Here is a 12,194-nt window from a genome sequence, read left to right as displayed (position 1 = left end):
GATCTTGAAAATATTGATGTGAAGATCGATGATAAAGATCAAGCGTTATTGTTGTTGTGCACTTTGCCTAAGTCATATGCTCGCTTCAAAGAAACTCTATTGTATGGAAGAGAGTCCCCGACATTCGAAGAAGTTCAATCAGCCTTGTATTCTAAGGACTTAAACGAACGAAAGGAGCATAAACCTTCGATGGTTGGCAGAGGTTTGGTTGTTAAGAGAAAATTCTTGCGAAAGGATGGTAAGTTCGATAAGAAAAAAGGTAAAAATTAGCAGAAGTTTTACATTGGCGAAGCATATAGTATTCGATGCTATCATTGTAAGAAGGAGGGCCACACAAGAAATGTGTGCACTGAACTCCTGAAAGATCATGGAGCTAAGGATAATGGCAACGCAACCATTGTTCAAGATAATTTTGAATCATTTCATGTTCTTGTGGTTTCAAGCAGTGACTCGAGTAAGGAGTGGATTATGGATTCAGGTTGCACTTGGAACATGACTCCAAACAAAGACTTGTTCGAGGAATTATATGATCAAGATGGTGGATCTGTATTATTGGGAAACAACAAAGCTTGCAAGATTGCAGGTGTTCGATCTGTGAGATTCAATTTCCATGATGAGTCAATAAGGTTGTTGATTAAAGTCAAGTAAGTTCCTGATCCGAAGTGAAATATGATATCTCTTGGTGAATTCGACAAGAAAGGATATATTTTCGAAGGAGAGAAAAGTATTCTAAAAGTATTGAAGGGGTCGAAGGAAGTCTTGAGAGGCGTGATAAAATAAGGTTTGTATACCCTTGAGGCTGAAGTTGTAAGTGGTTCGACAAATATTGTATCCACGAAACCTTTGTCGAAGACAGAAATTTGGCACATGATATTCGGCCATGTCAGTGAAAGGGGTATGGTCGAATTGGGAAAACAAAATCTGCTTAGTGGAGACAAAGTCGAAAAGCTGGACTTTTGTGAACCATGTGTACTTGGTAAATCTTGCAGAGTGAAGTTCAAAAAAGGAAAACAAAGAACACATGGATCCCTTGATTACATCCATGCTAATCTTTGGGGGTCTGCAAGGTGTCCATCACATTTAGGAGCAACGTATTTTCTATCCATTGTAGATGATTATTCCAGAAAATTATGAGTATTCATCCAGAAGACTAAGGATGAAACTTTTGAGAATTTCAAAAGTTGGAAGTCTCTGGTCGAAAATTAGATTGGCAGAAAGGTCAACAACTTTTGTGCTGCCTTAGGTATTGCAAGGCATAAAACTTCTGCAAGTACTCCATAGTAAAATGGTTTGACTGAAAGGTTTAACCTCACTATTTTGAAGAGAGTTAGATGCATGTTGACTAGTGTTGGGTTAAAGAAGGTGTTTTGGGATGAGGTTGTTTTGAAAGCAACATATCTGATAAACAGATGTCCTTCGACTGCATTAGATATGAAGACACCTGAAGCAGTTTGGTCGTGACATCCACCAAATTTGAACAAACTGAGTGTATTTGGATGTGTAGCCTAGGCTAACATTACGCAAGACAAGGTCGAACCTAGAGCTCTGAAATGTATTTTCATGGGATATCTTGAAGAAGTTAAAGCTTATAGGCTATGGTGCCTAGAGCCAGTCACAGGAGGAGAATCACCAGTCGATATGTAGTTTTCAAAGAAGCTGAAATGGCTTTTATGAAAACTGATGATATTGGTCGAAGTGCAGAAATATGTGACGAAGAGCTGGAGCAGGCAGATATTCATGTTGAGGTGGAGCATGTTGAGGTGGAGCATGTTGATGTTGAATTGCATACCCCAAATGAAGTCGAAGAAGAAGCAGAAGATGCTGAGGAAGTTTAAGAAATTTTCGATGACTACCTATTTTCAAGAGATAGGTCGAGAAGAGTCATCAAGCCACCTCAGAGACTTGGGTATGCAGATCTCATAGATTATGCCCTAATCTCTGTAAGTGAGGTTCTAGACGAAGAACTTAGAGACTATAAGGAAGTTATGAGGAGTCGAAATAAGACTGAATGGATGAACGCCATGAATGATAAGATGAAATCTCTTCATAATAATCACACTTGAGATCTGATCAAGAAGCCTCCCGGAGCAAGGTTAGTCAGCTCTAAAGGGATTTTTAAAGTTAAGGAAGGAATTGAAGGAGTGGCATCGAAAAGATACAAGGCAAGGTTGACCGCAAGGGGTTTTACTCATAAAGAAGGTGTCGACTTCAATGATGTGTTTTCTCCTGTTTTGAAGCACAAATCCATTCGAATGTTGCTTGCCATAATGGCACAGTTCGATCTTGAACTGGAACAAATGAATGTGAAGACTGAGTTCTTATATGGTGATCTAGACGAAACAATCCCGATGAAGCAACCTGAAGGGTATGTCAAAAATGGGGAAGGAAGATTATGTGTGCAAGCTAAAAAGATCGTTATATGGATTGAAACAATCTCCTCGACAGTAGAATAGGAAGTTCGACAAATTAATGGCACGCATAAGTTTTTTAGAAACCAGTTCGACCACTGTGTTTACTTCTGATTTCGACCTGATAATTCATTTGTTATTTTGTTGCTTTATATGGATGATATTCTCATAGAAAGCAACAATGCCGAAGATGTGATGAGGGTGAAGGTTGAACTCAATAAAGAGAACGATATGAAGGCTCTGGGAGTTGCATCCAAGATTCTTGGAATTGACATTCGAAGAGATAGAAAGCAGTCGAAATTATGCTTACAAGACTTACTGCATATGCTATGTCGGTTCTAGTACAGACCATAACATACATCAAAGAACCTACTATATTAGCATATGGAATGTTATTCATATAAGCTCTTTCGACATCAGTACTGGGACACTGATCAATACTCAACTTAAATTTAAAGTTTGTCGGAGTCCCAACAAAATCAAACCAAATTACAAATAACCAAACATAAACCAAAACTGAATCATTATTTTTAAAATAAGAAAACTGAAAAATATATTAGCAATTACTAGTATAGCACTAGACTGGTCTTTTAACTAACATGAAATGATAAAAAGTTTAAAAATATTTTGGTTATATTAAGATATAAATGATTTTTAAAGAAAGTAACTAAAGAAAATCTCAATTTATATTTTTAAAAATTCTTAATTGTAAATATATAGACAATATAATAAATGAACATCTAATTATACTTTATTCTGCAAATATATTTTTATAAATGCATATATTTTTATAAATGCAAATATATTTTTGAATGGATTTGTGATTTTGATTTCGATCGTTTAGTAATTTTGATTGTAAAAAAATCTGTAAAATAATATATTAAAAATATGTTTAGCAACCAAAAAAATTGCTAAAAACATGTTTAAAATGATTTTTTTTATTAAAATAAATTCAAAAATAAATATAACGGTTCGATTCTTTAACAAATTGTTCAATTTGAGAAAATATTATCTTCAAATAGTTCAATACGATTTGGAATTCCAAACCATTATATCATACCAATAATTTTAGTTCATTTCAATTCTAGACAAATTAAAATGGTTCAGTTCAGTTCGGATGACCTTTTATTATAATTCAGTTTTCTTACCTAGCCATACCATAAATAGCCCTATACAAAAGTAGAAGGGAACCAACAAAATCCATAGGAAAAAAAAGAAGAAGTTAAAATCACATAAACAGGGGACTAAAAGTACATTTAATTTTAAGTTTTTTAGAATTAATTAATGACAAATATTTATTTTATATTTTTTTATACATTAATAATAAATTTTCACTCTATAATTTTAATTTTTATTTGGGATAAATATTTATCTCCTAGTATTTATGATATATATTTTTAATAGTTATCAATAAATTTTTTTGTCAATAATTAAATCTTAGATTTGTGATGTCTTTATTTATTTATTAATCAATCAAGAGGAATGAGTTATGAGAGAATAAAATTTTCAATTTATGCAGGGCCTTTAGACCTCTTTTCTATAACAGGCTTTTGAGGAATGTTATTCTTACCTTATTAATTGACACCTACGCGGTATAAATATACGGTTTTGTTTTTTCATCATATTTCTTAAATTTTTTTTTTTGAGTCATACTATCATGACACCAGAAATGTTACACCTAGCTCTACACCGTATTTTCCATGCTAGGTTTTATGCATGACACAAATTTTAATTTTTATAAATTAATAAAATAACTAGACTATAGAGTATGAAAATACGGTGTATGTGTTAAATATAGTGTACTTATATCATTCCTCTTTTTTATTCTTGATACAAACAAACACACATGCTTGATGTATTTTGGTTGGTGTAGGGATACGGTGTCAGTTTTTTAGTGTAAAAATAGCAACTCTGATAGGCTTTTAGATCGCTATTTGTTCCTTTTGGCAAATAATTATAGAGAAGTCATTTTGAGACCTATGACTTTTCTATATAGTTACATAGTGGACTAATAAAGATTATGAGTGGACCCATAGAAAAAAAGAAGGATAAGGAAATTTCTTATCGCACTAATCTGAGTGCATAGAAATCAATTCCTTCTTATCCCACTAATCTGAGTGGATAGAAATCAGATTGAGTAGAAAAATGGGAGTGAGCAACAAATACGTAGTGATTAAGGACAGCTTTGATGGTCCCCCTGAAGAGTACCATTTTGAGATTAAAACAGAAGAGGATTTTACTCTATCTGTTGACCAAGGATCTGATGATATCATTGTCAAGAATCTGTATATATCTGTTGACCCTTATCAGATTAACCGCATGAAACCCTCCAGTCCTTCTCAGAATTCTATTACAGCCGCAGCTCAAATTATTCCAGGCCAGGTAATCTTTTATATTTTGTTATAAAACTGAATGGAAAAATGTATTATGTTGTTATAAGCTGACAGTGACACTTCACTTTCCAGGCTATTGTTGCTCCTGTTATTGGAAAAGTTGTGGCTTCTGGAAATCCTAAGTTTCAGAAAGATGATTTGGTTATGGGATCATTCACTTGGGCTCAGTATAGTGTGGTTAAGGAACAAAGCATAACCAATAAAATAGATTCCACTGAATTTCCACTCTCCTATTATCTTGGAGTTCTAGGTATGTTTCTTTATTAGAGGTAATTATACTTGACACATTTTTGGCCACTAAATGGTGAAAAATAGACTTAATTGGTTTGAGCATGTAGAGAGAAGACCAGTAAATTCTGTTGTAAGATGGAAAAAAAAGTCAAACAACCAGAAATAGAAGACGACTAAGAAAAACTATTATATACTTAAATAAAACATTATAGCGTTATTTGATCTATGTTGCCGATATCGACTTAATAACAAAAGACTTGGTTGTTGTTGTTATATACTTAAATCAATTTGAACTTCCATAAATATGAAATTGGAAGGATTACAAGTTTTTTTTTCCTTCTTTATTTCAGGTTGCAGTGGATTGTCTGCATATGTAGGTCTTTTCCAACTGTGCAAACTCCAAAAAGGTGAAAAGGTATTTGTTTCGGCAGCGTCCGGATCAGTTGGAAATTTGGTAGGACAATATGCAAAGCTATTTGGTTGCTACGTTGTTGGCAGTGCTGGGAGCCATAAGAAGGTGAGGTTTAGTATTGGATTAAATATGTTTTTAGTCCCTATAAATATGCGATCCTGCATTTTTAGTCCCTATAAAATTTTCATTTAATGAATGGTCCTTATAAAATTATTATGCATCTAGTTTCAGTCCTACTGTCAAACCAATGTGTATTTTAGAATGATTGTTTTGCAGACATGTTGATAATGTTTTAAAAAGTTCCTGGAAAAAAAAGAAACTCAAAATTTAATTTCTAAGTTGAGATTTTCATTACTTTTATCATTATTTTTTGAAATTTGAAAAATTTATATTTAATTCTTCTCGTTTTAAAAAATTCTAAAACTTGGTAAATAAATATTTTACAGTATTCTAAACATATATATAAAAAAATTATTCAAAAATTTAAAAATTAAAAGGTAATTAAACAGGTTTTAAAATTTTAGAAAATAGCAGGGACTGAAATTGCATGCATAAAAAGTTTAGAAGGACCATTCATTGAAGGAAAATTTTATAAGGACTAAAAATGCAGGGTCGCATATTTATAGGGACTAAAAACGTATTTAACCCTTTAGTATTCTAGTTTAAGTGTATTTCTAATATGTGATTAAGTTGAAACCCATGAATGATTTATCTTAGGTTGCATTACTCAAAGAAACATTGGGATTCGACGATGCATTCAACTACAAGGAAGAAAAAGATCTAAACTCTACTCTCAAAAGGTTTATTGATTAGTGATAGAAGATAGAATCTAAAGTATAATATTCTTTTCAAATTAAAAAAAAAAAAGTGATTTTACAGGTACTTTCCTGATGGAATTGATGTATATTTTGACAATGTTGGAGGAAAAATGCTAGAAGCAGCAATTGCTAACATGAAAGCATTTGGTAGAGTGGCTGTTTGTGGTGTAATCTCTGAGTACATGGATGCTGGAAAGAGAGCTTTACCAAATATGATGGATGTTGTGTACAAGAGAATCACCATTAGAGGATTTTTATGTAGTGACTTTATGGATGTTTTTGCAGATTTTTTGGCTAAAACATTTGATTACCTTCGTGCTGGTAAGTTGCAGGTGATTGAAGAGGTGTCATTGGGAGTGGAAAGCATCCCTTCTGGTTTTATTGAACTCTTCAATGGAGATAACATTGGAAAGAGAATTATAAAATTAGAAGATTCATAAATGAGTGAATGGGAGATGAGAGATTTCAATTTCAAGAAATTACAGTGATGTTTAGATTGTATAATATTTATTTATGATTGTTTAACATTTGATTTCCTAAAGAATGAACACATTGTGTCTTCATTGTCAATCAATATTCCTCTTTTCCAAAAGATTTTTGTTGTGAGTTTATCAAGTAAGGTTTGCCACCCGAACACATTGATCTTGGATGAGGTGTTACTTTTCCACATCTTTGATATGACTTGTTTTTAGATTGCATTAAATGGCAAAGACATGAAAGAATTCAACCGTACTTCATAATATAATTTAGCTATCAAATTTGTAACTTTATTTAGAATACAACTACATGATGTTGGGTAGGAATATGGAGGAGAGGAACGGTTTAGAGGGGGTATTGTTTGCAGTGAAAATTGGTAAATAATCTTTGGTCTTCAATGACATGGTTTATTCGCAGGATCAACCAGTAAATCCTAGGACATGTGCTTTTGTGTTTAGACTATTATTTCTTCGAGTAAGAACACATCGACATCATTCATCTCCTTTAAGATTGTTTGTCTTAAGTTATTATGATGTAACTTTGCAAAATTGTAAAAGAAACGCAGTAAGGAACACTTGAAAATAAATTGCAAGAAGTAATGAATTCTGGAAATGTAAAGTAAATTGCAAACTGGATAAAATATGGTGTTTACACATACATTTCTCAGTGACTATTTCTCAATAATGCAGATACTTTGACTATTTGTGAGATTTTGTACAAATGATGGAACACCCCTGGATTCCTAACATTAAGGCTCATATATATATACTAAGTCGAAATAACCATCATCAACGGTCTTTCTCCCAAAACACAACACATTTCGCTCAACATGTCTTTCATTCACATTGAGGCTCCACACGTCTTCTACCGAAACCGGATAAGGAAGAAATTTAGTTATTCCTTTTACAAATCCAAACCAACTCCGTCGAACGTACTGTACTGTTCGTCGAATTACACCTTAAACTTAGAAAACATTTCTAATTCCCATCCAACATATCCCTCTTGTGCAGAGGTGACTTCGACTAGACTTTTCCAATGGACTTTCCTTTTGAAAAGCTCATAACATCATTCAAGACATTTCTTTTCTTCCTTATTGTATTAAGACAAACTTGGCGTCGAAAACTTCCAGCCAACGAATTGCCCCCCAAAAATGTCATTTTCGTCATACTTAAGAAAAAGGCATTTTTTGAATGCTCATTTCGATGTCATAAACCCATCAGCTCCAATGACATTATAGTCATTATGACGCTTTTCTCAAAATGTCTCTTTAGACCTCACATGTGAATCTTTTTCTCAATCATGATACTCTTAGTTCCTAGGAGATCGTGGGTAGCTATAACTTCCACTATCTCATCATAGACCCTCCGATCGACACGCGTCCCACTCACAAATCATCCATCACCGCAGAAGTGAAACAGTCCCTTCTTTCATACTCTATAAATATCTCTTCCTTTCATTTCAAACACTTTTCTCCCTATTCGATTTTCTGCAAGCTCCATCTCTCTTTTCTTCATCTTCCTCTCCATTCACACCCGTTTTTCTGCAATTTTTTACTGCATCAATGGAGAATCTATCAATCCCAAGTATTACTTCCTATTTCTAATACTCGTAAAACACATGCAATATTAGGACCTATAGCAGACCGAAATACTGATCCTAAGAAACTTAAGCAGTTTTTTTAAACTTACTATAGGTATAAACCCATTGCGAACACTATAAAACATAAGGCTAAAGATGAGGTTCATAATAAGGAAAACCCTCACCCTGATCAACAAGGAAATCCTTTGACGAATGAGCCTTTTAAGTTGACATATATGAATAATGGCTTTAGGGTTTTTCGATCTTGCCCTTTGTTCAAAGACCCCACTGATTACTTAGGTTGGCTAGAAAAAGTAGAAAAGAAGAATCCCAAATTTGGAAAGATATGGGCATTTTTTACTTGATCAAGTTGTCGAAAGTATGACCTGTCTATTGCCAATCCATTCTAGCTTCTTCCTTATATTTCTGGGATAACACCCACCATACTTTTCATCTTCCTTGTGGAATGATAACACCAACCCTCTTTGAAGTAGCTATCATTGTTGGGCTTAAACCCACTGGTGTTACTTTTGACCCAACCTATATGGCTGAGGACTTAGTTGAATTCAACGTTTCTATAGCTGCATACAACACTCACATCTAACACTACCATGACAAAAAGTCTGACGAAGTATCTGATCGATAGCATATTGCGTTCCTTGCTCTATGGCTAACTCGCTACATTTTCTGCTCGAGATCCCTTCAAGTGGCGAACCAACTTCATGCTAGGCATGACCTCTGCCTAAGTGAAATGATTTTGGCTCACCTTTTTGAGTCTCTGGGCGACGGAGTAAATGTCCTCAAGAACCCCAAGAAAAAAGGAAGTTTACGGTTTACTGATTGCTTCAACTGTGGATGAAATTGCCACTTTCGAAGCATCTTTACCAAACCTCAACCCTATTGATGCAGAATCAGATGAAATCAAGAATAGGAGGGTCGAAGGAACATGTTTGGCTCAACTAACGCCAAGTGACGAAGGACATAATCTTCAACAAACCTTCAACAGTTATGTGATGGTGTTTGAGAAGTGTTATAACTTCACTCAGTCTATGGCTCCCTTCGCCACCAGAAAATGTTGACCTGAATGGTTCACACGCAAATTCCCTGCTCCGTCGAAAGATCAAGAGGCGAAATCTATTGCCATATGGACATCGTTTCTTACCCCTAGAGTACTACCTCCTAGCCTATGTCCATGGAAGAACCAAATCACCTTGCTAAGTTACCAACTTAACAGGGTGTCCCAACAGTTTGACTTGATTCAAATTCTACCAAAACCTCTCTTCACCAAGAAGAATGCCCTCTTTCTATACAACAAGATCCACTCAGAGGCTGATAGCAACAAGTATCTATCTAGATACTCGGGTTGAACCAAACTTAATCCTGTGGGGTTTAAACCCTACTTCCTCTGCACTCAAGAGTTCGACATCTGGTCGCATGATTATTATTCCGAGGAATATTATGATGTTGCTGCATTTACTCAGCATCTCACCAAGACTTTTGCTTTTGTGCAGGAGAAGGCCAAGAAAGGTAATTCGACCTATATCAAAGAAATTCAAGCATTCCAAAAATACTTTGAAATTTCCTACAGGCCTGATGATCTTAGTCGAGTCACCTGTGAAGCCGCAATTACTTTTAAGGAAAAATTTATCAAGATAATGGGTACTTTAAAACTGCCTTTGTGCGTTACACCTGAAAAATGATAAGAAACAAATTTTAACATGTATCCTCCCAAATTCCCTTGACTACCAACCACTGAATTTGGTGTGGCTTTCAGCCCTACATTTCCAGTCTGGTTCGTATGTGGGGACTTTGTAAATAACCTTCGAGAAGAATTAAAAAAGCGTGCTCAGCGAGTGGTTCCGACTAAGCATACTTTGAAAAGTTTCAAAGAGCACCTTCATATTGGCCTAGAACATGTTCGAGTTATTTCTCGGATACTTAAAGGTGTGGAATGAAAGGTTTTTCTACTAACCTTTTTTCTTCAATTTTTCATTCTTTTCTCGTGATAACTGTTTTGGTTTTCTTGTAGATGTAAAAATTCCCAAGAAAACATCATCTACAACCAAAAGATTTGTCCAAATAAAAGTTTAGGATGCCAAGAAAATGGTAACACTAAAGGTACACTTTACACATAGTCTCTTCCTTGATTTCTAACCTTTTGACGTGTTCTTTTCCAGACAACAAGGAAACCACCAGCAACACCCAAAAAGCGCAAACAACAACAAGAACCTAAAGTTGAATTCTCTGACTCTAATGACGATCTTTCACTAGATACCACCAAGCCTTTGAAAAAGGTGAAAAAGAAACAAAATATTACTGAGGTCCTTACTCATCTCGCGTCGAAGGCCCTCAAGACTAAGGCAGAGAAAACTACTCCTCCAGCGGTATTTTAGATTTATCCTATACCTCAATCTGATCGACTTCTATAACAGGCTAAGAGTGGAGACTCTAGCCCTGGGACTGTAGGTCCCAAGGTACATAAATTTCACCATTTTAGTTTTATTTTTCGTCTGCTGTTAGAATCCAATTTGTACCTATTTTGTTCATAGCTTTTGTGGTATTCTTTAACTCTTTTCCCAAGTTTTTAATCAATTATGCATGATACTTTTGTAAATATATAAATTTTTGTTTTGATTGTAAATATTAAGTTTCTTGACTTTCATTTTCTTTTTATAGGTGTTTGAGTTTTTGGCAAGAGTGGAATGGAAATTGTGGAAGGAATTGGCTTAGAAGAGGCTTGGATTCAAAATGAAGAAGTTGAAAATTAGCAAGTCCGCTAAGCGACCTTCAAGCGCGCTTTGCAGAACTAGAAACAGAAGTGAAGCCTATTTCAAGTCCTCCTAGCGAGCCAATATCGCTTAGCGAAGGTCACTTTCATTAACCCAGCTTCAAGCGCGCTTTGTTGAACTAGAAATAGAGGCGAGACAAATTGTGAAGTCCGCTTAGCGGGCCATTCCCGCTAAGCGAGTTCTGTTTACTTTTCAAATATTTTGGGTAGTCCGCTTAGCGAGCCTAGTTTGCTAAGCGGAGTTAATTTTTGGGGACTTGTGGTTTTAGGCACTTGGAAGATATTTTTGAGTGTTCTTATCCTTTCCATCACTCATACTTTTCATAACACCCCTAGGGAAAGAGAAGAAGAGAAAAGAGAAAACAAAGTTCAAGAGAAAAAACTCAAGATTTTCCAAGCATCCTTCTTCATCTTCTTTGAGTTTTGATGCTAGTGAATCTTGTTATGTTCCTTGTTGTTGAAGCTTCCATGGCTATGGAGAGCTAAAACCCTTTTGTGTCAAGATTAGAGGTAGTTAGCTTGTAAAATATGTATTTCTTTTAATCTTTTGTGTATTAACTTGGTTGATGATTAATATATGGTGAATATCTTGTTATTCATGTTATATTTGTTGTTTTAAATCACTATTGAGAGATATATTTCAAACCTTGACCTTAAAGATATTCATCTATCAATAAACAAACTCTAGAGATAGATTTGTGAGTTGATAATCACTTGTATCAAGCTTTTAAGATTATCATGTTGATTGTTGGCATGAGAGATCATCTAATAGTTAATATGATAATATTCACGATATTGCTTTAGAGATAAACGGTATCGATTGGATACGTAGTTATATTAATCATTAATAAGTTCATACACATCATCAATCGAATATTTGTGAAGCAAGCTAACAAAAACTAATCTTGGCACATTTTTCTCAAATCATTTTTAAACCCTATTTTACTATCTTTGTTTACTTATCATGCACTCTACATTCCATTTCACCAAACTCGTACAAAATCTTAGCTCAAAACACATTTAATTGTAGAACGATGGTAATATCACATTAATCCCTGTGGAAACAATAAAGGAAATACTTACCCTTTT

General features: G+C 34.5%; 1 protein-coding gene across 1 annotated transcript; it reads left to right on the top strand.

Moving 5' to 3' along the window:
• Window positions 1-4,425: 4,425 nt before the first annotated feature.
• LOC131624198 (2-alkenal reductase (NADP(+)-dependent)-like) lies at window positions 4,426-6,832 on the top strand. Its single transcript, XM_058895158.1, has 5 exons — window positions 4,426-4,790; window positions 4,874-5,051; window positions 5,383-5,549; window positions 6,162-6,244; window positions 6,324-6,832. Exons 1-5 carry the CDS (start codon window positions 4,554-4,556, stop codon window positions 6,700-6,702), a joined length of 1,044 nt encoding a protein of 347 aa, XP_058751141.1. The 5' UTR covers window positions 4,426-4,553; the 3' UTR covers window positions 6,703-6,832.
• The last annotated feature ends 5,362 nt before the right edge of the window (window positions 6,833-12,194 follow it).

Source organism: Vicia villosa, unplaced genomic scaffold (genome assembly GCF_029867415.1).
Source record: "Vicia villosa cultivar HV-30 ecotype Madison, WI unplaced genomic scaffold, Vvil1.0 ctg.000108F_1_1, whole genome shotgun sequence".
Lineage (NCBI taxonomy): Eukaryota > Viridiplantae > Streptophyta > Magnoliopsida > Fabales > Fabaceae > Vicia > Vicia villosa.
Note: the sequence above shows the minus strand (reverse complement) of the source record. Positions and strands in the feature narration are given on the sequence as shown.